At 40.3% G+C, this 26,334-nt stretch overlaps 1 protein-coding gene across 1 annotated transcript in view; it reads left to right on the forward strand.

Annotated features, from left to right (window-relative positions):
- Positions 1-3,872: 3,872 nt before the first annotated feature.
- Positions 3,873-26,334, forward strand: part of MATN3 (matrilin 3) — a 31,550-nt gene continuing 9,088 nt past the window's right edge. The window contains exons 1-6 of the mRNA XM_006835309.1: positions 3,873-4,113; positions 8,665-9,231; positions 11,937-12,062; positions 12,822-12,947; positions 16,533-16,658; positions 20,134-20,259. Of these exons, the coding sequence (XP_006835372.1) occupies positions 3,873-4,113; positions 8,665-9,231; positions 11,937-12,062; positions 12,822-12,947; positions 16,533-16,658; positions 20,134-20,259 (1,312 nt within the window). The remainder of the gene's footprint in view (positions 4,114-8,664; positions 9,232-11,936; positions 12,063-12,821; positions 12,948-16,532; positions 16,659-20,133; positions 20,260-26,334) is intronic.

Here is a 26,334-nt window from a genome sequence, read left to right on the forward strand (position 1 = left end):
TTTTCATCTTTTCCTTCTTTCTTGACTTCTTAATGATCTTTTGCTTTCTTCCTGTATAATGTTCTTGATGATGTCATCCCACAACTCCTTTCTTCTTCAGTCATTAGTGTGTTAATGCATCAAATCTGTTCTTGAGATGATCTCTAAATTCAGGTGGGATATGTTCAAGGTCATATTTTGACCCTCATGTACCTGTTTTAACTTTCTTCAGCTTCAGCTTGCACTCACATATGAGCAATTGGTGATCTGTTTTATGGTCTGTCCCTGGCTTTGTTTTGACTGATGATAAGGAAATTTTCCAGTCTCTTTTCCAGATGTAGTCAATTTGATTTAGGTATATTCCATCTGGTGAAGTCCATGTGCTTATGTCTTTTATGTTGTTTAAAAAAGGTATTGGCAATGAAGAAGTCATTGGTCCTGCAAAATTCTATAATGCGATCTCCAAGGACCGATCCTTCCTCTTTTTTTTCCCCCAAACTGTGCATTCCAATCACCAGTAATTATCAATATATCCTTTTTATATGTTTGCTCAATTTCAGACTGAAAAAGTTGGTAGAATTCTTCAGTTTCATTTGAATAATAATGGTATTAACTGGTTTTCCTTGTTGTTGTTAAGTATCATGGAGTCAGTTCAGACTCATAGTGACCCTGCACAGGGTTTCCAAGGCTGTAAATCTTTATGGGAGCAGAACACCTCATCTTTCTCCTGCAGAACCACTGGTAGTTTCTAACTGCTGACCTTGAGGTTGGAAGCCTGACTCATAGGCATATGGATATTATCCTATCACAAACAGTGTTGTTGAGGTGATCTCCAAATTCAGGTGGGATATGTTCAAGGTCATAGTTTGACTCTCGTGGACTTGTTTTATACTGATATGTATAATATCATAACCAACAGATCACATATTGAAGAGAAGCAAGGCTCTATGTGATTCCGTGTATGATATTTTTCTGCAGTTTTTCCAGGAGTAGCAGCATAGAGAAGCTAGTTGGTTGGTCCTACTTATAATAAAGCAAGTGGTAAAGGTAAGCGATGAGCTCAGGGCTCAAGCGCCACATAAAAGACCAAAGTTTCCACTTGTCCCCTGAAAGAAAGTCTCATTTCTTATAGAAGCTGAGCTGATATTGCTGAAAAACAAACCCAGAGTCTTATTGAAAGAGGGGCTGAATTATAGCACCACTTGAATTCCCAACCTGGAATGGTGTCTGATGTTAAAGTCAGGGCATTGATTGGGAAGAAATGGGATTCTGAAACTTGGGATGGGAACATCAGGAAGCTGGGGACATAGAGCCTGTAAATTTCATTGAATCACTCTTACTAATAGCACCACTCCTCCTGTCTGAAGATATTACTCCATCTTTGTCTACTGATCCATTATCATTAAAACTATTATTCCTTCTGCCCACACTTAGATTAACCCAACTCTGCCTGCTGGCACAATACCTGAGGCATTGTCTGGGGCATCGCCTAAGACAGATATCTTGCAAGACATTTCTGACTGTTCCCAGCTATTTCTTCTAGAACTATGTTGTTGTTAAGTGCCATTGAATTGGTTATGACTAAGAGAAACCCTGTATAGGGTTTCTGAGGAAAAGGCTGGTGAGTTTCAACGGCTGACCTTTTGGTTCAAATTGACTTTCAGTCCAAAGTTTATCCTATAGCACCACACCAAGACTCCCATCAATCCCCAAAAGGTTAAGTACAAATTGTGAACCAGGAAGAAGTATGCTACACTCCAAAAGAATGGCTTGATATTTTAATATGCACAAACAGAAACCTCGAGAATATGTGTGGGAATGACTATTAAGAGTGTAGGGTAATGGTACAAGGGCCCTAGAGTTGAATCAGTCTGAGTTTAGTGATTTAGGTCCATTAATAGACTCTCTGTTCAATGTTTCATCTCCAGAGGTGAAAAGAGGACCTAATAGTTTATTTGGTTGGTTCACTGAAGCATGAATTGTGTGGTGGCCTACAATACACTAAGTTGAAGTAACAGACCTGCCTTAGTATACAGTAGAGTATGGTATCCAAAAGCTTTGGGAAATTGGAATTGTAGAGTGGATTTATCAGGCTAGATAAAGGACACATCCTTTACCACAACAGTGAGGAACAAATTTGTGAAGAGAGTCCCAGCATTCTTAAAGACTGCTATTATTGCTATTTTATGTAAACCAGACTTGACACTTGATCACTGCCCTAATTGAATGAAGACACCTAACTATAATGAGAATGATTGGATACTGTGGTGGTAGGGGGCAAGCGGCAGCAGTTAATCAACAAAGACAAGGTGCTCTTATGGACTTTATATTATGAGAAACTACATGGGTTAAAGAAGTTGAGGAACAGTAGACCATTAACAGGAAAACTAATCTATTAATAAAAAACAAAAAAAATTCCAGGGTGAAATAAATGCTATGATAACCATGCAGGGTGTTGTGAGAAAGTGATAGTGGAGCTGAGACTTGGATGATGTGATGAAAGAAACCAAGTAGTGATTGGCGGGAGAGTCTTCTAAGTAGAAGGAAGAATATATGCAAAGACCATAATCTAGGAACAAGCTTGGCATTGTCCCCCAGGACCAGAGGAAGTCTAGTGTGGTTGGAACATGGAGAGCAAGGATGCAGGACCAGATGTGGTCACAGCAGTCCATAAGGCTGGATCTGATTCTGTTGGACTTTGTAGGCTTTGTAAAGAAGTTTGGATTTTGTTGGAAGTGAAGCTGGCAGAAGCAAGTAGAGAAATGATTAAAGCTACTCTATGTAGCATGAGCTGTAGGGGGCAATAGTGGAAACAAAGAAATCCTATAAAATCTGTTGGAACTCATAGTCACTGTCCTGTTTTAAGTCCCTGCTCAAATGTCACCTGTTTCCTCAAGCAGAGCTAGTCTCTCTTTGTTAAATTTACTATGTTTCCTTAGGCAGGTACAGCATTTATGAACTACCCTCTATGCATACTTCCTCTCACTAGACTGTGAGTTCCTTCAGGGTCCCCTGGGCAGACTCTTCTCTGCGCTGCCATGTTCACCCTTCCGGCGGGAAAATGGGTTCTAGGGAGAGCTTTTGAACTTTGTGGGTACAGGCTGTCCCTTCCTCTGAGGGATGTACGTTTGACTGTCTATTCCTGGTAATATAGGTTCCTATATTTGTGGATATTTGAAGTTGGGAGGAAAGCGTTTCTATTCATTCTGTTAGATTGTTGGACTGTTTTCCTTCTTTCTTTCTTTCTTTTTTTTTTTTTTGTTGTTGTTGTTTGTTTTTTTTAAGTTGAGAGCCCACAGCAAACTTTGATGACTTGGCTGGAGAAAGGAATGTAGTGTGAGGAACAACATTTCATGTTCTCGCCCTTAACCAGGAGGCAAACCTGCAGTAGGAGTAGAGGGAGGGCAGAGTTGAGGACCCACTCAACTGGGGACTAGGTCAGAGGCACCTAAGGATCAGACCCTCCTCTGGAAAGAGGAAAGTCTTGGAGGGTGGGACAGGACCCCGCCAGGTTTAAAGAGAAACAGAGGCCGTCCAGGTCTGGAGTCCCCCAGCCTAGCCCACCCAGACCGAGCAGCAGGGTGCGGGGAGGGCTGGTGACCACCGTCGGCCGCAGCCCGGGCCGCCGAGCTGCTGGCCTGCTCCCCCAGACATTCCGTTTCTGCCACTGGAATGCGCAGACTAGGCTCCTTGTTGATCTTGGGCGGGGTTCCCCAGGATGCGCCTGGCAGCCATCCCCTGTCGTTTCCACTCCGGCCCTCGTAGGGGCGGCCGGGGGAGGGGCCCAGGACCGCGGGACCTTTAAATGCGCAGCCTCTGCGTTGGACACAAGCCCCTAACTGACTGACGGTCACCCGACAGACAGACACACAAGCAGGACCACCGAGCCCACCATGGCACACCTGGATCCCTATCGCTACCTCCCAGGACTCGTCCTGCTGCTCTTGCCGCCGCTGCTGCTGCTGCTGCTGCCCCCGGCGGCTCCCGTCTCACTGACCCGCCGCACTCCCGCGGCCCTCGAGGGATTCCGGAGGTTGGGGATCCGCGGCCCAGCGGGCAGCCCCGGCCACCGCCCTGCTCCCACCAGCGCGCCCTATTCTGGAGCTAGCGAGCCCGGCGGTGCTGGCGGTGCAGGTACAGCTGGAATGAGGCGCGGGGAGGAAGTCCAGATTGAGAGGGACGGAGGGGCACAACAGGGAGGGAATCCCAGCATTAGAAAGGCATGGGAGCATCTGGGCTGGGGCCAGACTTGGCAGGAGGATCTGGGCAATGGGTAGAGAACAAGGAGATTCCTAAGCATTCATCAAGGATTCCTTACAGCCAATCCTGAGCCAGACCTTAAGCTAGAGAAAGAATTCCCTATGGGGAAACCGAGCTCTAGAGAAGGGAAGGAATATCAGACTTAGAATTGAGATATTCTCCACCTGTAGCAACTTCTTCCTGATTTGGCAGCTATGGGAACACTGGTCCACTTCCCAGTCAACTCTATTTCAGTAACTCTGTTCCTCAAGCAGAGCTAGTCTCTCTTTCCTAAAGTCACTATGTTTCCTTAGGCAGGTACAGCATTTATGAACTACTCTTTATGCATACTTCCTCTTAGTAGACTGTGAGTTCCTTCAGGGTCTTGCTTCAGCTGAACAAATCCTTCCTGAGATTCTGCTTTTAGTATTCTTGAAATCCTTCCATCTATATTAACCTAGATCAGTGTGTGATCGATTCTTCCTTCCATCTCACCTGAGGGATCTAGCAGCCCTCCAGTTTTGGATCTGCTCCAGGATTCAGACTGCAGGGCAGGGTAGAGTGTATGAAGAGAGACGAGAACTTCAGGAGCACTAGTTGCCCAAGGACCTGGCTCATCACCGTCACCATCACCATCCTTTCTTAATTCTGTTCTCCTGTCCCTACAAGGCATTCTTTCTGCTTGAACTGACTGGGCACCACATCTAACTAGAGTTGTCTTAGTTAGATCCAGTCTCATCTGGACAGAGATGCTTCATACCTCAGGCTGATTTGCATTGTCTGTACATTTCTGGGCAATGTGGAAGGAGCTCTTTTCCACACCAGCCCTACTGGGCTGGATTAGAAATGATACCAGCATTGCCATTGAGTTGGGCATTGCCAGAGTTCACAAGGGTTTATTAAACTGACTGCTCCAGAGCAGGAATAGGGACAAAGGCTTTATTCAGGAAGTCTGCATTACCTCTGCTCCAAGGGAGATGAGACTGGGAGAGGAATTCTACATGAGTGGGATGACCATGTTCTCTTCTAAAGCATACTGGTTCTTCATTCCTTGGGATCCAAACATGATCTTGAAACATTCCAAGTACCATTCCTACTGTTTCCAAATTCTCTCCTTCTAGCCACCAGAAACTGCTAAGCTTTACTCTAGGCTTTTATCGCTAGCAGGAGTGTAAAGAATTGACAATATTGTGAGTATAAAGACCTTTTAGGAAATTTAGATTCTTTCTTTGATCCTGAGAATTAATTTGCTACTCTAGTGAATGGGAGTAGAGTCCCGGTATGGCACTGTAGGATAAGCACTGAAATGCTGACTGCAAGGACAGTGGTTCAAACCCACTAACCACTCATCAGAAATCCTATACAGGGGTAAAGATTGCAAACAGGATGAATGAGGGTTGCCAAAGGGTTCCAGATTAGGAGGGAACCAGATGCTCATGGTGTTTTACCAGCTTGGTCAAGATTTTGCATTAATATTTTCTTGCTGCTGTAACAAATCAGCACAGACTAACTTAGTAGTTTAAAATGAGACATATTACAAAATGACATAGACCTCACTTGGCTAAACTAATGGTCATGTTCTTTTTTGGAGGCAGTGGAAAAGAACTAATTTATTTTCCTTGTCTAGTGCCCATATTCCTTAGTGCTGGCCTTCCACCTCTATACTCAAAGTCAATAAAGGCAGGTGGGGTCCTTTTTATATCTCATCAATCACATCCCTTCTTCCACTTTTAAGAGACTTTGCAATTGCTTCGGCCATAATGATTCAAGATAATCTCCCCATCTCAAAGTCATTATTAATCACACCTGCAAAATCTCTTTTGCCATGTAAAGTAATATATACACACAGGTTCCAGGGATTAGGATGTGGATGATTATTTTGGGGGATGATTATTCTGTCTACTATGCATGCCTCTTGTAGAATTTAGTGTGAAAAACCAAAGGAAGAAGGAAGAAATCATGCATGTTTAGTTTTAAGGATGTAATCATGGTATCTATAGGGACACTATTTGTTAAAATTCACCTGACCTATCACTTCTCAGCCTTGTGTCTAACAGCTCAGTGAAATCATTGTCAATTATGGAGTTCAAAGAATCACAGATTTTTGCCATTGACTCCTATTATGCACAAATACCTAAATCCATCTCCAGGAAGAGTTTTCAGCATAGTTCTTCCTAGTTTCCTGATCCTTGGTAATAGCAAGGCATGAAGTGAAATTTTGTAGTGATTTAAAAAATACATTTTTAATTCCTTTTGAGTTAACTAAATGCATGACATTCAACATATGTCAATGAGGTGGCCTAAAGTTTACAAGTAGGATGCTTACTATTTACATGAGCAAGTATTTTTTGTTGTGGAAATATTGTCTCAAAGAAGGCAACTGTGATGCAGTGGAAAGCTGCCTAGTATAGGAGTCAGGAAAGTTGGAGACCAGCTAATCCATGTTCTACACCTTTCTAGTTATTATATCTCCCTGAACCTCAGATTTCTTGTCTGTAAAATGGGCATAAAGTCAACCTCTGCATCAACTTTACAAGGTTGTGGTATCAGTGACCTGTGATTCCTAACATGCCATTTGAAATAAGATACAATTTATTTTCTTAATTGAATATCTTTGGTCAGCAGGAAAAATCCAAGAGGATAATTTTGAGCTTTAAAAAAAGATAGAGATATAATCCCTGTTCCATGATTGTTTTTTTGTTTTTTTTTCTGTCATAAATTGCTTCACCTAGGAATTTCATTTGAATCCACATTTTTTTGTGTGGAATGTTTATTGAGTAAATTGCTTTTTAGAATAGCACCAACTTTTAGTCCCCTGTTAGGATGGAACCTGGATGGACACCATCACTCAAGGGTCTCATTTACATTTAGGGCTGTGTGTGTGTTTGTTGAAAGGTAAGGGGGGATAATTTGTAAAAGAAGTCTAATAATTGGCTTCTCTCTTAGTCCTGACTTTTGGGCTTGATTTTGGTTGCTAAAAGAGAAGTTGAGCAGAATGGGGTTGGATGAAATAGGATAAGAAAAATTTTTAAAAATTTATTGGGAAGATAAGTAGTTTGAGTACCTTGAAGACAGAAAATCTGGATTATTTGCTTTTGTAGTCCCAGGATTTAACACAGGATTACATGAGTAAACCAGTTGCTCTAGAGACAATTCCAATGAATTGTTTTCCCATATGTGTTAGAGCAGAACTGTGTTCCATGTGGTTTTCAATGTCTGATTTTTTGGAAGTAGAGTGCCGGGTCTTTCTTCCAAGGTACCCCTGGATGGACTTGAACCTCGACCTTTTTGTTAACCATTTGTGCCACCTAGGGACTCCTAACATGTTAGGTCTTCAGAATGGGAGCATTGGTGGTTTCATGGTAGAATTCTTGCCTTCCATGCAGGAAACCTGACTTGGTTCTCAGCCTTTGCACCTCATATCCAGCCACCACGTGTCTTCAGTGGTGGTTTGCATGTTGCTATGATTCTGAACAAGTGGAGCTTACAGACCAAGATGGACTAGAAAGAAGTCCTAGGGAACTATTTCTGAAAAATCTGCAAGTGAAAACTCTATGAGTTCCAACAGTCCAATCTGCAAGTGATCCTAGGAATGGTACAGCACCCAGTAGTATTTTGTTCTGATATGCATGAGGTCACTATGAGTGAGGACCAACGCAAAGGTGGCTACAAACAAAAAACAGCCCCTCAAAAATATTTGGTAGATGAATAAATGGAAGTGGGTGACCAAGATAATTTGATGGGGCCGTAGCATAGATACTAGGTCACAGTCTCTGCTTCTGAAAGCAAGATGGCTTACAGAGTTGGAAGTGGAGTAAACATCTCTCAGATTAGTCATCACCCCTTTTCCCCAAGATCCTAGATCAAGGTTAATTGGGTTGAGACGATCACTGAACATGAATGAATGGCAAGATGGAGGGAGAGTGTAAGACTATTCTGGAGAAGTTTTGACTCTCTTGGAAGTGAAGGAAAGAAGGAAGCCACCCGAAGAGCATCAGAATGCTTTGTCTCAAACTCTGCCGTTGCCTAAGGGGCCTGAGAAGACCTAGACAGGGTAGTCTGCTGTGAGGTTGGCTGTGGGAATCCAGGGCTTTTATACTATCCAGGGACACTTTGCCCCATTACCTCAGATGGCAAATGTGTCCAAGAAAGATCTGGAATTCATTCATTCTTAGGAATCAAGAAGAACTTTGGGAGTAAAACCTTAAGTAGGGATAAGGTTCTAAGTGAAATTTCAAGGTTTCAGCCAACCCTAAAGTGAAGTATTTGGGGAATTTTCATACCCTTAATTGAATTCTTACTAGAGGATTTTGAAAGCATTGATGATTTCATCACTCAAAGGGAGAATGATTTTGGGAAAGATAGCATGGTTGGTGGGGTTAGAGGATTGTTTCATTCCAGTGTCACTTGATCATGCTTTTCTGCATCCCATACCCTTCTTTGCAGGTGTTTGCAAGAGCAGACCGTTGGACTTGGTGTTTATTATCGATAGTTCTCGTAGTGTCCGGCCACTGGAGTTTACCAAAGTGAAAACCTTTGTCTCCCAGATAATTGACACTCTGGACATCGGGGAGGCAGACACGCGGGTGGCAGTAGTGAACTATGCTAGCACTGTGAAGATCGAGTTCAATCTCCAGGCACACTCAGATAAGCAGTCCCTGAAGCAGGCCGTGGCTCGAATCACACCCTTATCAACAGGCACCATGTCAGGCCTGGCCATCCAGACTGCAATGGACGAAGCCTTCACAGTGGAGGCAGGAGCTCGGGGGTCCCCCTCCAACATCCCCAAAGTGGCCATCATCGTGACAGATGGTAGACCCCAGGACCAGGTGAATGAGGTGGCAGCTCGGGCTCGGGCATCTGGTATTGAGCTCTATGCTGTGGGCGTGGACCGGGCAGATATGGAGTCCCTCAAGATGATTGCCAGTGAACCCTTGGATGATCATGTTTTTTACGTGGAGACCTATGGGGTTATTGAGAAACTTTCCTCTAGATTTCAGGAAACTTTTTGTGGTAAGTCTATGCTTCCAATAAGGAAGGAGGTTACATTCCAACGTTGTGTATCTGTTGAAAAGAGGACTTATTCTTTTTTTTTTCTTTCCTTTTTGGTGGAAATTTTATGAAAAACTTAAAATATAAGCAATGTTTTTTTATATGTTTTTACCAACATAAGCACACTCTATTGACTTAGGAATATAGAGTTGCATTATACATAACTTGGTTTGCTCATAAAAATCTTCATGTTGGTATTAGAAACATGAAGGTCTGGAAATATCTGGGATAAATGCTCCTCCTGTTCCCTGACAAGGTCAGGGGGAAACAAAAACAAAAGAGCTTCAGACACTTCTCTTTCTCCTCTGACACCTCACATTTCCCTCCAGATTGTAAACATTTTTCTCTAGCTTTATCATCTCTAGATTGAACAAAACTCTGCTTATTCTCCTACAGAACCCAGGGAGTGACAACCGTCCATGGACGGGTCAGCTGTCCCATATTACAATGTAACTGTCAGTGCGTGTGTGCATCTAATCTGAACTCTAGTTTTCATATCTGCTCTTATTTCTGACTATTCTCTGTTGATAGACAAACAAACATGGGACTAGGGAAGTTGGGGTTTTAGTTCACTTGTAAGATAGCTCCCCTTTAATTCTTTTAGGTTGGAGTTTAAATGTGTGCATGCTAAGTTAATTAGTTTTTAGCATGAAGAAGCCAGTTAATAGTACTAATTCATTCAAAGCTCGTGTTTGTTATTGTTAGTCACTCACTAAAACCATGAATTTTGGGGGCTTGTACTTTATTTTCTATCATTTGGAGCTATTTTTTCAGAACCCTCTATGGAATTATCTAAGCAGGTGTGGACAAATTTCTAGTCCAGGTGAATTTTCTGCTTGATGTTAGACACAAGGCTGAGAAGTGATAGGTCAGGTGAATTTTAACACATAAACACCTTTCTGATACACAATTTAGTCTTCATCTATTTATTCAACATGCCTTTCTTGATCACTGATGATGCAAAGATAAAGATAGTTCCTCCTTGTCATCAAATCTGAGGGTGAGGGGTGAAACAAACAAGGGAACCAATAACTAAATTATACATTTCATGGAGACTTTATATATAAATTAATGCAAAACCCAGTCATCACGGGTTTGTCAGGAAATGGAACATAAGTCTTGGCCTGGGGTGAAGCCTGGTCTCATCTCAGTGAGACTTGGCCTGGATCCCCCTTGTCTTTCCTATCCCAGCACACTGGACCTTCACAAGCCTTCCTTGGCTTTGGTGGCATCTACTTGGAATTCATTGGTTTCCCAAAAAGAAAATGACTTTCTTTCTCCCAGGAAAAAAACCCTGGCTTGTGGGTGAGAACTTTTCATCAAGATGCTGTCTGTGGCAAAGTTGAGTCTCAAGTTAGCACCTGGGGTTGGGTCTAAAGACCATCAAGTAACAAGTGGTGAGTGGCAATCTTTTCCTTCTGGAACAAAAGACTTACTTGTTCTGGGGAAAAAATGTCTTCTTTGTGGAAAAAAGACTGAGGGGCAGCTTGTTGTAGTCAATGGATTGGAAAGATCGTTCCACGAAAAAACCCTTCTTAGGAAAATATTAGCCTTGTCTTGTGGCCAACGCCAATGGGGCTAAGTTACCTGCCACAGAAGTACCAGTCTCCTCCAACAGGCCTCCTTGGTTTCTCAGAAGTGACTAAATTTATTGACTCATTTTTCTAAACAAGCAACAACCACCACCACCACCACCAAATGAATGAAATTGTAAACAGATCCAGGAATGAAAAGATGGAGATATGAGGAGGCTTCAAAGAATTTGTGGAAAAATTCCATTATCTTTTAATTCCACTTTTCCACAGATTTTTTGAAGCCCCCTCGTAAAGTTTAGCGAATGCAATCTCATTAATTATGTTCTCTCTTTTATTTGTATTTGTTTGTGTTTAGTGTTATGAGTTTGTTCTCTATGATGGCATTAGAGACTCAGTAGTTACCTATGTATATATTTGGATTTAAGAACTCATGCTGCATGGATATTTATCAGACAGTTACCCACATTGCCCTCCACCATTTGAATGTTCAAATATGTTATCGTTACCCAAGTATTTGTCCTAGAGTGGCACTGTAGGATAAGCACTGGATGGCCAACCACAAGATCGGTGTTTGAAACCCACCAGCCACTCCTCAGAAACCCTATACAGGGTCACTATGAGTCAGAACTGACTTGATGGCACAACAACAACAGCACCCACATATGAGTAAGATCCAAGCCAGAGGAATGCTTGTGTGTAAATTCTGCTTAGATATAAACTCTAGAATCTTTGGAGATTAGATTCTTGTTGTGTTGGGAAACTAGTTCATAGAACTTCAGGAAGTATTATTGTTCTCAATTCTTGTGGTTGGGAAATAAAATTCTTTTTCATGAGCTGGTGGGTAAGCTGAATGAAACTAACTTGCCTGACCCATGTAAGTATTTAGCTTCAGTTCCAGATTTCAAATTCCCTTTCTCCTTTATGAAAGTCTACAAACAAGCTCTACAATTTTAAACTAATATTTCTAGTTAGAGTGATATTTCTAGTAAGTCAGAGGCATAAAACAAATAACCAATTTTTATAATGAACCAAAGAGAGAATTGGAAGGAACCTGGATAGAATGTCTTTTTGTCTTTATCTGAGATGGTTCTCATGTGTTAATGCTGACTGTTGTAAACTTCTTTTGCACAGCTCTGGATCCATGTGTGCTCGGCACACACCAATGCCAGCACGTGTGTGTCAGTGACGGGGAAGGCAGTCACCACTGTGAGTGTAGCCAAGGTTATACCTTGAATGCTGATAAAAAAACCTGTTCAGGTAAGGCTTCCTTTAGGGGATGGCGGCTGACTAGACTTTATTTGGGAGATCTCTTCTTCAGGTTTTAGGCTTGCTTTATGCTTGAACTCTCAGGCCCCTTTCACCTAACTGCTTTTGACTGGTTTACTGTTGGTCACTAACAGCTTTTCTGGAAAAGAAACTTGGGGGGGCAGGGGGTGGTGGTAAGTGAGATAGTACATAACTCAATCTGCTATGTTACTTATTACTTGTATTAAGGGAAATGATAGTGCGGTGAAGGCCAAAACTCTTGGCCCTTTTGAGGAATTGGAATTTTACCTGTATTTTATTTAAATACTAGCTGCTCCTTCTGCTTTGTTCCCATAGATATTCATAGACTCTAGAAGTGGAAGAAAATTTAGAAAGTTCTTCATTCATTTAGTGCATCAATATTCACACAGAGTTGGTGAGAATTAGGATTCAAATCCTAGAAAAGAATTTTGAGAGGAAGAAAAGTTAAGAGATCATTTAAGCCAACCTGCTTTTTTTATAGATAATGAAATTGAGACTCAAAGAGACGGCAAGTCTTACACATGTCGCTGGGCCTGTGAGTGAAACAGCTATGACCAGAAAGTTAGCTGCTAGGGCCTAGTCCAACACCCTTTACTTGTGCTGTGCTGTCTCGTGTCGTTGGCAGTATATGCATGTGTGTGAAGGAGTGTGTAAGCAATGAGGCCAGTAAATGTTGACCGTATGTTCTCCATGTACTCACATTATTTCTGATCATCTTTATTTGAACAGCTACTGATAAGTGTGCTCTTAACACTCATGGATGTGAACACATCTGTGTGAATGACAGAGCAGGCTCTTATCATTGTGAGTGCTACGAAGGTTATACCTTGAATGAAGACAGGAAAACTTGTTCAGGTGAGGCGTCTTCACCATTGCTACCTATCTATCTACCTGCCTATCCAGTGTAGATGGTGAGGTAATGTTGCCTGGAAAAGGATCTATTTTCATCTCTGGCCACACTTAGGCTTTTCACATTTCTAAGTTTTACTAGGAAACGTAGAAATGGTGCCATGTAAGGAGCTCTGGTAGCATAGTGGTTACGAATCGGGCTGCGAACCTTAAGGTCAGCAGTTTGAAACTACCAGCTGTTCCGTGGGAGAAAGAGGAGGCTTTCTGCTCCCATAAAGATTTACAGCCTCGGAAACCCTATACAGGGTCGCTATGGGTCGGAACCAACTCGATGGCACATAACAACAACAAGTCTTACCAGGAAAGGTAGAAATAGTGCCATGTAAGGAGCTCTGGTAGCATAGTGGTTACGAGTTTGGCTGCCAACCGCAAGGTCAGCAGTTTGAAACTACCAGTGGTTCCGCGGGAGAAAGATGAGTCTTTCTGCTCCCATAAAGATTTACAACCTCAGAAACCCTGTACAGGATCACTATGAGTCAGAATCGACTCCATGGTACTAAACAACAACAACATATATATCATGGCTCATGTGGATCAATATGTTGTTTATTTTTCTCTCTGTCCCTTGTCCCCTAAATGGTAAGAACAACTTACTAAGTTAAAACCAAATAACACCCTGTTGTTGTTAAGTGTCATATAGTTGATTCCAACTCACAGTGACTTGTATTGGGTTTCCAAGGAATGGCCAGTGAGTTTGATCCACAGACCTTGTGGTTAGCAGTCAGTGCTTAACTTGCAGCACCAGCATCTCAGTTATACCCTACATAATAGTTATTACATACAAAGAGAAAAACAGTAACTTAGTGGAGAAATTTGCCAGATACCACCTTAACCAAGTCATCCAAGTTAATGTCGCCAGTAATGAGACAATGATATCCTATGTCCTAGCATGACGTATTGAGGATAAAACAGCACTGGCAGACCAAACTAAATGATGTGATGAGAAGAAAATCGATAAGCTGAACGAAATCATAAGGAAACATCAGACAAACCCAATTCGAGAGACACACTACAAAATGATTTTCTGGTACTTTACAAATATATCACACTCGTGAAAAACTAAGGAAATGTCTTCCCTAATTTGAAGGAGTCCTGGTGTGGTGCTGTGGGTTAGTTAATGCGCCAGACTGCAAAGCCATTTGAACTGCAAGGTCGGTGGTTCAAGCTTACCAGCTGCACCTTGAAAACCCTATACAGGGTCACTGTGGGTCAGAATTGACTCGACAGCACTTAACAACAACAACAACAAGGAAACATGGGAGCCCTGGTGTGGTGCTGTGGGTTAATGCGCCAGACTGCAAAGCCATTTAAACTGCTAGGGTGGCAGTTCAAGCTCACCATTCGCTCCTCAGAAACCCTATACAGGGTAGCTATGGGTTGGAACCTACTCGATGGCACTTAACAAGAACACCAACATAGGAAATAGGACAACTTAATGCAGTGTGATTCTAGATTGGATCCATGGACCAGAAAATGAAAAATAGTAGAATAATTGGCCATATGTGACTAAGGTCTACAGAATAGTTAATTATACTGTATCGGTACTAATTCTGATATTTTGTTAGGTAAGATTTGGAGAGTTTTAGGGAAACTGGGTGAAACATAGAAAGTTATTGTATTATTTTTATCATAAGTTTGAAGTTATTTTGAAAAGAGAATTAAAAAAAATAGTTTAAAATGTCATATTTTAGGGGAATGTGGTGGCTCTGTAGGATAAGCACTGAACTGCGAATTGCAAGGTCAGTGGTTCAAGGCCACCATACACTCCAGGGGAGAAACATAAGGTTTTCTGCTCCTGCAAAAATTTATAGCCTCAGAAACTCTCTACAGGGTAACTATGAGTAGAAACCAACTTGATGGCTCTTAACAATACGAACAATGTTTCAAAATTTAGGTCTTGAGTTCTGATGCTTAGTCCTGAATCAACTGGTCTCATTTGAACTTAGTTTCCTCATTTATAGTAGGAAAGGGTTGAATTACAATTTCTTTAAATTCTAACCCTATAGTTTTATGAATTTAGTGTAATTAATGAGTCACACACCTGTTGATATTCTTCTGATTTAGTATAAATACAGTAAACCTGAAAGGAATTTTTTCCAAAATGCTTCTGAGCTAGATAGATCATAAACATTCAACACTAACGACAAATACAAAAAGTCAACACTAAAAAACAACACCAATGATTTTCAAAAGGGTTGGAGAAAGCAACAGAATAATAATTATGTATATAGAATTTTATGTATGTAGCATTATGTATGTAGTCCTGGTGTGGCGCTGTGAGTTAATGCACTGGACTGCAAGGTCAGTTTGAACTGCAGCATTGGCAGTTCAAGCTCACCTGCCACTCCTCAGAAACCCTGTGAATTGGTACCAACTTCATGGCACTTAACAACTACAACAATGTAGAATCGTGCTTAACTTAGCTAACCTCTGTTGTTAACTGCCAGTGAGTCGATGCCGACTCTGGATGACTCCATGTGAGAAGTGTCATCCTGCTCCATCAGAAGCAGATGGCCAGGTCTGTTTTTCTGATATGCTCTGACTGGGTTTGAATCACCAATCATTTGGCTAGTAGGAGTTGAGCATTTAACCGTTTGTGCTACCCAGAGAGCTTTAGCTAACTTCTGTTGTTGTTACATGCCACCTAGTTGCTTCCAACTCACAGCGACCCTGTACAGGGTTTCCAAGGAGCAGTTGGTGGGTTTGAACTGCAGACTTATCCTACAGCACCACACCAAGAGTCCAGCTAACTTCTGGTGGTGGTGGTGTGCAGTGGATAGCAATCCTGCATGGGGTTTCCAAGGCTGTAAATCTTTATGGGAGCAGAAATCATCATCTGTCTCCCGCAGAACGGTTGTCAGTTTCGAACTGCTGACCTTGAGGTTAGCAGCCCGACTTGTAACCACTATGCTACCAGTTAAGTTCTAGTGAGAGTAAATTCCACCAATGGATTTAAATAGTTTCAAGTGGGGTTTCCTCTTACATATTTCTAGTGGCAAATAGAGAGATTTTTTTGGAGATGAAAATTGAGTTTTTTAATGAAATTCACAGCTGCGAAAAGAGGTAGGAAAGCCATCCTGGGAACAGGGTGCTCTTGATTTGAACAAATTCTTACTCAAGTGGTGTGTCAGGGGAAAAGAGAATGGGTAATAGCAGAAAGAAAAGAGCTCAGTAAATCTAGTACAACATGGAGCTGGTCTGGACATCTTTAATGAATACTATATCCTCAACCAGCCCTTCACTACTTTTTTTTTTTTTTTAATGCTTTATTGTGAATTATATGATAGTTTACATGGGAGAACATTAGTTTTACACTCATTCTATCATATATCATTTCATTGCCATGGTTACAGTCCCCTCCATGCATCATCAACCAACCAAAGGGTATATCCTGCAAGCCTGCCCCCTACACTCCCCACCCCCTCAAGTCTTCAGCACATAGTCAAGTCTCAAATAGGGAGATTTTAATAAACTGGCAGTAAAACATTTTTCCACTTTTTAATGACTTTCTCCTGAAATTTTGTTTGATAGCTCAGGATAAGTGTGCTTTTGGTATACATGGGTGTCAGCACATTTGTGTGAGTGACAGAGCTGGGTCCCATCACTGTGAATGCTATGAGGGCTACACTTTGAATGAAGACAAAAAAACATGTTCAGGTAAGGTCCTTTAAACAATTTCTTGCATACTTGGCCTTGTCTATTGTAGTGAAACCAATTTTCAGTTCACTAGAAGAGAGATTCTTAAAGATAATTTAAAGATTCGGGGTCCAGGCATTCTGCATTCGATGTAGGCTGGGCCATACATTGCTCAAAGAGGAACTAACTAACTAGAATTTGCAAACATAGATCGTTTCATAAAATGACTGGAAATGAATAGGAAGTGGGTGATAGGAGAAAAGCTAACTGAATATAGGGGCTTTATCCAGGAAAATTTTATAGCTCTTCAGACAGGGGACTTTTAAAGCAAATAGGAAATTTCATAGGAAGTCAGTTGGGCAGTAACTATTTGGTATGATAGGCTGATCTTTTTCCAATTAAAACTTGGCCTGGAACACTTTTCTGTAGTCCTAATCGTAAAGCCAAACTGTTTTAGTAAAGAGGACTTTGTCAGTGACTGAATTAGACCCACACATATCTTCCAGGAAATTGGAAGTAAGTCATTCCTTGACAGTCTCTAGATGACCAAATTTCATTGAATCTGAACTTTATGAGGCACTTGGCTAATGAGTCCATACTAGTACTGCCGATCCTCATTAATTTGACTTAAATTCTCTGGCAGAACAGGCTGGCATTTATAATGAAAAAACACTTCTAAGAGATATTCCTACCTTTCAAAGTGGTGTTTACTTTTGGTTTATTCAATACATTTCAGATTTATATATATTTTTTCTCTCTTAAGTAAACATGTTTTTATTCAAGCTAGATGAAGGGAAATGGCATAAAAAAAAAAAAAGACTTTTTTTTTTAATTTATAAAATCAATGAAAGAGTGGTAGTGGTGGTGATGGTGGTGTGCCGTGGAGTCGGTTCTGACTCGTAGCAATCCTATATAGAGTTTCTGAGGCTATAAATCTTTACAGAGCAGAAAGCCTCATCTTTCTCATACAGAGTGACTGGTAGATTTGAACTGCTGACCTTGTATTTAGCAGCCCAGCTCGTAATCCAGTATGCTACCAGGGCTCCAATAGAAGTATACTGATTACCCATTTTCCCCAGGACTGTGCTAAGCACTATGGGAACATAAAGAAGCATAAAGTTCTGCCTACAATCAACTTAGAGCCTGAAAGAGTAGCAATATCTCAAGAAAGTTGAGACTGAGAAGCCAGTGAAAGGGATCAACCTAAGTAAGGACTGCTGGAGTGTGTGGGAGCTCCCATGGGCTGTTTGGGAAAGTACACAGACAGGTGGAACTAGGGTTGGGTCTTGAAGAATAGTGCAGGTTTAGCTACAGAGATGCGAAGAACAGCAGGGGAATAACTTGCATGGGTTTGTTCAGGGAAGTAGGACTAAGTCACTTGGGTGGAGAGGACTCACAGATGGCTGCGCTTCTCAAACTCATTTTTAAGTATCCCTGCTGCTGCTTTAAACTGTCAGGAACATTGAAGACCAGGAAGACAAAATGATAAAAAAAAATTTTTTAAAGACATTTGAACAAACATATTCTGGATTAAACCATTTATTATATATAACAAAACCATTTATTATAAATAACATAAAGGACAAAAGAAAGATGTAAATTTAGGCACATTACTCCAAGCAGTCCTTCAAATAGATGATTGCTAATATTCTTCAGTGCCTACTGTCTGCATACTCCAGGCATTTTATTTTTATCTATCTATCCATCTATCTATCTATCTATCTATCTATCTATCTATCTATCTATCTATCTATCTATCTCAAACCAAAGTTCTCATATATTTATTAGCCAACCTCTTTAAATGGGGAAGCATAAAAATAAAGAAAGAAACCAGAGGTTTTGAAAAATATGTTCAACTGATCAAATCTTGGCAAACTTGAACTTGGTATGGTAGAGTGCTAGGACCTGGGTGTAGTATGTGCTGTGCCATTTACATGTGTGACTCCTTAGAGACCCAGCTTGGTTCTTCTCCAGTGTCTTCTCTTGGAGTTGGACCAGTTTTCATTCAAATCCATTGGGGAATGGGACGATTCTGCTTTTGTTTCTTGTCCAGGAATCTCTTAATCCTGAAAGTCTTATGAGGAGACATAGTGAAGATGGAATGTAGCAGCGCTCACACGATGGTGAAGAAAGGAAGAGAAAAGCTCTAGGCATTTTTAGACACAGTAGCTCATTTAATTCACACAGCAATTTTGTGAGAAAACAGAGGCATAGACAGATTAAGTAACTTGCTCACAAGTTACTCAGCTCAGAATTAGCAGAGCCGGGAATTGAACCCAGTTATTACCTCCAGAGGCTGTGCTCTAACTCAAGCCATGCTGTCTCATTGTGAAAAATGCAGGATAAAAGAGATATAAGAGAAAGATGAAATGGCAGAAAAACTAGAGTTTATATATTTTAAAGTAATAATGGATTATATTTTAAAGTAGGGGTACATAACATGGGTCAGATCACTTCTAATGGCTGCTTTTCCCTTGCTGGACAGGATGAAGACTTTAGTATGCACAAATAAGGGGCCAGAGGTAGTGGCATGTCCAGTTATTTCTAGAGTGGATTCTGAGCTGGGAAAAGATGTAAAAAACAAATATTCTGTGCAGGCACTTCCTCCTACCCCCAGGGAAAATCCTCATTTGCAGCGATGACAGGAAATATCAGTTTTAAGATTGGAAAGGCACTTTATAGATAGATTATATAGGACCTTGCATTTCAACTAAAGCTATTCTGTAGGCAATGGTGAGCCATGGAAGGTTTTTGGATCTGGAATGACATTTAATTAGAAAGGAACAAGTGGTTTGGTCCTTGCATTGGCAGGTGAGAACCTACCTGTCCTAACAAAGCTTTCTGAGTTTATTAGAGAATTGCTGTTTTCTTTTAACCTGGACACACTTAAGTAGAACAGCAATCTCTCTGCTCTCCTCCCAAATTTAGGCAAACTATTCTGGTCCCTAAAATGTATTTAGGTGTGATAGGTAATAATGACTTCACTTCCAGTCATACACTACCCTGTTGGTGGTGTTATTTTTATTCTATCAATTTCCATCCCTTGACCAAAGTAGCCTTTGCTGTACCGCACCAAACTCAGTGCCAGGTGAGTCCCTAATGACTTGTTTTGGGTGATGGCTATGATGATCCAGAAACAGCAGGAGACATTAGTTGTCTCCTGTGGACATGAAGAAAGGGCAAAGGTAAGTTCTGGAATGTAATCAAGACTCAGTGTAGCCTCAGCGCTGTTGTTAGGAAAAAAGAGAAGGCACCCTCAGATATTTGCAGGAAATAAGAAAGAAAGAGGTGTGTGCAAGTAAAGGGATGTCAGATATGGAAATGGGAAACAGCCTTTTCTACTTCTGAAACATAGAAGATTTACCCCTGATCACTGAAGGATTTATACTTAGCTTTTTGGTGTCAAATTGCAACTTTTGTTTTTCTCCCAGAAATGTGTGTTTTGTTTTCTAATTTAATGAGTGAATGTTTTCTTTCCTGCACCGTTTATGGTCAGTACGCAACACATGTGCTCTGGGCACTCATGGCTGTCAGCATGTTTGTGTGAGTGATGGGGCAGCATCCTACCACTGTGATTGCTATGCTGGCTACACCTTGAATGAAGATAAAAAGACATGCTCAGGTAAAGGCAATCCCTTTCTACGTATTTTGTTTGGTAAGAAAATCTCCTGAGAGGAAGCTTTCCTCTGTATGAACTACAGTTGTGATTGAATCTTTCTCCTTATCAGAATTCGTCAGTGGCTCCAATTGTCTACAGAAGAAACCAAATATACTCCTCAGCCAGACATTTTACCTTCTGAAATCTGATTCCTGTCTTTTATTTTATTATGCTAAAATATACATTACATGAAAGTTACCATTTTAACCATTTAAATGTACAAGTCAGTGGTGTTAGTTATATTTCCAGTGTTCTGAAACCATCATCAGTATTGGTTTCCAAAACTTTTTATCTTCCCAAAGAAAACTTCTATATCCATTAAGCTATAACTTCCTTTTCCTCCCTTCTCCCAACCCTTCATTATCATTAATCTACTTTCTGTCTCTATGCATACATATGCCTATTCTTGATAATTCTTATAAGTGGGATCATATGATATTTATCCTTTTGTGTCTGACTTATTTCATTTAGCATGCTTTCAAGGTTCATTCATATTGTTGTTGTTAGGTGCCATTGAGTTGGTACCAACCCATAGCAACCTTATGCACAGCAGAACAAAATACTGTGCAATCCTGGGCCATCCTCACTACTGTTTACACACTTGAGTCCATCGATGCTGCCATTTGGCCATTCCATCTCGTTGGGGGTCTTCCTCTTTTTCTCTGACCCTCCACCTTACCAAACATGATATCCTTCTCCGGTGACTGGTCACTCCTGACAATATGTCCCAAGTATGAGAGACGCAGTTTGGCCATTTTGGCCTCTAAGGAGTACTCTGGCTGCTCTTCTTCCAAAACGGATCTATTGGTTCTTTTGGCAGCCCATGGCACTTTTAATATTCTCCTCCAACACCATAACTCAAAGGCATCAATTCTTCTACAGTCTTCCTTATTCACTGTCCAGCTTTCGCATGCATATGAGGTTATTGAAAATACCATGGCTTGGGTCAGATGCACCTTGATAAATGGAGAAAAGATTGAGGTTGTCAAAGACTGCATTTTGCTTGGATCCACAATCAGTGCTCATGAAAGTAGCAGCCAAGAAATCAAATGACATATTTGCTCTTCAATACTTTAAAAAGTTCTTGTGCAGCAGATTTGCCTAATGCAATACATCGTTTGAGCTCTTGACTACTGCTTCCATGAGTGTTGATAGGTGATCCAAGAAGAATGAAGTCCTTGACAACTTCAATCTTTTCTCTGTTGATAAGAATGTTGTTTATTGGTCCAGGATTTTGTTTTCTTTACATTGAGATGTAATCCATACCTCAGGCTGTCCTCTTTGATCTTCATCAGTAAATATTTTAAGTCCTCTTCACTTTCAGCAAACAGGGTTGTATCATCTGCATATCTCAGGTTGTTAATGAGTCTTTCTCCAATCCTGATGCCACAGTTTTCTTCATATAATCCAGCTTCTCGGATTACTTGCTCAGCATACAGGTTGAATAAGTATGGTGAAAGACTACAACCTTGTCATACACCTTTCTGAATGTTGGTATTATATCCTACAAATTTTGCTGAATCCATTTATTAACTCTCGTACCTTTTTTGTATGTGACATCTTTGGAATTTTCTCTATATAGCATCATGTCATCTGCAACTAGAGCTAGTGTTACTTCTACTTTTTCCATTGGCATCCCAATGGCCACACACAAGATTTTAAGACCTTGTTGTTGTTAGAAGTCATCTTTGTTGTGTTAGGGGCCATTCAGTTGGTTCTGATTCATAGCAACCCTATGCACAACAGAATGAAACATGTCTGGTTCTGTGCCATCCTCACAATTGTTGTTACATTGGAACCTAGTGCTGCTGCCATTGTTCAGTCCATCTTGCTGGAGATCTCCCTCTTTTTTTGTTGACCCTCCACTGTACCTAGCATGAAGTCCTTCTCCAGAAACTGGTCCCTCCTGATAATATGTCTGAAGTATGAGAGACAAAATCTCACCATCCTGACTTCTAAGGAACATTCTGACTGTACTTCTTCCAACACAGATTTATTTGTTCTTCTGAAAGTTTTAAAACTTTGTTTTTAAAGTTGTTCTTCTGGTACTTTTAATATTCTTCTCCAACACCATAATTCAAATACATCGATTCTTTCCCAGTCTTCTTTATTCATTATCTAATTTTCACATGCATAGGAGGCGATTGAAAATACCATGGCTTGGGTCAGGTGCACCTTAGTCCTCAAAGTGACATCTCTACTCTTTAACACTTTAAAGATGTCTTTTGCAGCAGATTTGCCTAAAGCAATATGTCATTTGATTTCTTGGCTGCTACTTTCATCAGCACTGATTGTGGATCCAAGCAAAATGCAGTCTTTGACAACCTCAATCTTTTCTCATGGTGTTATTTCCTAGTCCAGTTGTGAGTATTTTTGTTTTATTTCAATTGAGGTACAATGCATACTGAAGGCACCACTTATTAAACTCTAAAGGCAGTGTTAAGCCAATTGGCTGGAGAGTCCTGCAAAGCCATGACCCTAAGCCTTCAATCTAAGAGAACTAATACCATGAAGTCTTTGGTTGCATGTAAATAGTATCAGCAGCTGCCTCCTCTCTTTCTCTTTTTGATTGCTGTTGTTGTAATATTAAAAATAACACAATATATGCCAGTTTGCCCTTTTATTTTGTGATATCAGTTGTCTTAGTCAAGTTGCATAACCATTACCCATATTTGATGCCAATTTTACCATTACCAGAGACATAAACTCACTCCTTCTCAGAGAATTATTTCCTCTCTTCTTTCTCCATTCTGCCCTAGGTAACCACTTAGTACCATTGGTGTCTGTATTTTTTCTGATTCTTGTTATTCCATATATGTGAGGTCATATAGTGTTTATCCTTTTTTGACTGACTTATTTCACTCAACATAATGTCTTTGATGTTCTTCCTTGCTGTAACATGCATCAAGAATTAATTTCTTTTTATGGATGAGTCATTGATTCCATTGTATTTATGTACCACATTTTGTTTATTCATTCATCAATTGATGAGTATTTCTACTTTTGTGCTATTGAGACTAGCGCTGCTCTGAACATAGGTGTATGTATATGTCTGCGTTGCTATTTTTAGATCCCTAGCCCTACACCTAGGAGTGGAATTTGGGGGCCATATGGTAGTTTTAAGTCACTCTGGTAGTGTTGTGGTTACAAATTGGGCTGCTAACCTCAGGGTTAGCAGTTTGAAACTACCAGCTGTTCCGCGGGAGAAAGACGAGGCTTTCTGCTCTCGTAAAGATTTGTAGCCTCAGAAACCCTATGAGTTGGAACCGACTCCATGGCACATCACCATCACCACCACCACGATGGTAGTTTTATTTTGAAATTTTTGAGGAATAATCATACTGTTTTCCATTCCTATCAGATATGAATAAGTGTTCTAATTGCCTCACATCCTCACCAACATTTATTTTCTGTTAGATTGGTCCTGGACATTCTAGTAGGGGTGCAGTGATATCTTACTGTAGTTTGATATAGATCTCTTTAATGGTAAATGATGAAGATCATCTTTTCATGTATGTTTTGGCTGCTTGGATATCTTCCTCAATGATGTATCTGTTTGTGTCCTTTGCCCATTTTTTGACTGGGTCTTTTGTGTTTTGGTTTTTTTTTTTCATTTTTTAAGCTGTAATAATTATACATATATTTTGGATATGTAGTTCCCAGTGATTTTTGCCCGAGGCTGTAGGTTTATTCTTTCGATAAAGTAATTTTATAAACATAAGTATTCTTTTTTTTTCTTTTTCTATGAGGTCACAATTATCTGTTTTGTCTTTTATTACTTCTGGATTTATTGTTGTATTTGATACGCTATCATTAAAGACAAACTAGGTTCCATAGTTTTGCCCCTATACTTTCTTCTAAGAGCTTTATGATATTAGATTTAACATTCAGGTCCTTGATCCATTTTTAATGTTTTTTGTGTGTGTAAGGTATGATGTATGGATCTTGTGTAATTTTTATGCATGTGGAAATGAAATGCTCTTTTACCATGATTCCTCTTAAATTTCCTGGCATAATAAGCCATATAATTGTAAGATTCAAAATGGCCAAAGCCACTCCATTTCAGCTGTCTAATGCTTAGGATATTGATCCTTATGAGTTCCATTTCATTTTTCACAACTTCCAGTTTTGCAAGCCTCATACTTCATACATTCCATGTTCTGATTTTTAATGGTCCTTATCATTTTGAGTTGTGCCCTATCAGCAATGAAGGTCCTGAAAGCTTTACTCCATTTGCCTCATTATGGTCAGTTCTACTTTGAGGAGGCAGCTCTTCCCCAGTCGTATTTTGATTGTCTTCCAACGTGAGGGGCTTATGTTCAGGCACTACACCTGATAATATGCCACTGCTATTCATGGGTTTTCAGTAGTTAACCATTCAGAAGCAGTCAGCTTTAGGTTTTCCTGGTCTGGAAGCTCAGCTGAAATCTGTCCACCATGGGTTATCCTGCTGATCTTTAAACTACTGATGACACCGTTTTCCAGCATCTCAGCATTATGCAAGTCACCACCATGCAACACACTAACAGACAAGCGGTGACTGTTCAGGACAGATTGGCATGAAGTTGGTAATCAATAGAAATTTTCTGGTTTAATTACTTAATTAATTGAGATAAGAGTTGGGCTGACTGTTCCTGAAAGTTTTAATAAAATTTGAACAGGTAGATAGATATTACTGAATCAAGTATGGTCTCTCAGTCTTATATTGCATTTGTGTAGAATGTGGGAGAAAATGTTGGAACAAAGGAACATTCCCTAATAGTACCACTGAACTGGATTCCACATCAGTCTTTAAATCTAGGAAGTTGCCCTTAATCCTACTGGCCAGCTTTGTTATGATTGTTAGGTGCTGTTGAGTCAGTTCCAGCTCATAGTGACCCTAAGCACAACAGAATGAAATACCACCAGGTCCTGCACCATCCTCACAACTGTTGCTATGTTTGAGCCCATTGCTGCTGCCACTGTGTCAATCCATCTCATTAGGTGACTTCCTCTTTTTTGATGATGCTTCATTTTACCAAGCATACTTTACTTATCCAGGAACTGCTGCGTCCTGATAGCATGTCTGAAGTATGAGAGATAGAGTCTCATCATTCTAGTTCTTAAGGAGCATACTGGCTGTATTTCTCCCAACACAGATTTGTTTGTTCTTCTGGTAGTCCATGGTACTTATAATATTCTTCATCAACACCATAATTCAAACACATCAATTATTCTATGGTCTTTCTTATTTATTGCCCAACTTTCACATACATATGAGGCTATTGAACATACCATTGCTTGGGTCAGGTACAACTTCATCATCAAACTGATCTTTGCTTTTTAACACTTTAAAGAGGTCTTGTGAAGCATATATGCCTAATGCAGTACATTGTTTGATTTCTTGAATGCTGCTTTCATGAGTGTTGATTGTGGATCCTAGCAAAATGAAGTCTTTGACAATTTCAATCTTTTCTCCATTTATCATGATGTTATTTATTGGCTCAGTTGTAAGGATTTTTGTTTTCTTTACATTGATGTGCAATCCAACTGAATGCTGTAGTCTTTGAGCTTTATCAGTAAGTATTTTAAGTCCTCTTCACTTTCAGCAAACAAGTTGTATCATCTGCGTATCACAGGGTGTTAATGAGTCTTCCTCTAATTCTGATGCTATGTTCTTCTTCAGATAATCCAGCTTCTCAAATTATTTGCTCATGTATACAGATTGAGTAAGTATGGTGAAAGGATACAATCCTGGCATACACTTTTCCTTATTTTAAACCATTCAGTATCTCCTTGTTCTCTTTGAACAACTGCCTCTTGATCTGTGTGCAGGCTCACCATGAGCACAATTAAGTGTTGTAGAATATCCATTCTTTACAGTGCTATCCATAGCTTGTCATGGTCTATACAGTTGAAAGCCAGTATTATGCTTTCAGCCAAGATCCATCTGATACCAACAATATGTCCGTAGTTCCTTGTCAGCTTTTAAATCTTCCTTGAATTTCTTGTAGTTCTCTGTCAATGTATTGTTGCAGTAATTTTCTTTTTTTTTTTTTT

Source organism: Chrysochloris asiatica, unplaced genomic scaffold, assembly GCF_000296735.1.
Source record: "Chrysochloris asiatica unplaced genomic scaffold, ChrAsi1.0 scaffold00016, whole genome shotgun sequence".
Lineage (NCBI taxonomy): Eukaryota > Metazoa > Chordata > Mammalia > Afrosoricida > Chrysochloridae > Chrysochloris > Chrysochloris asiatica.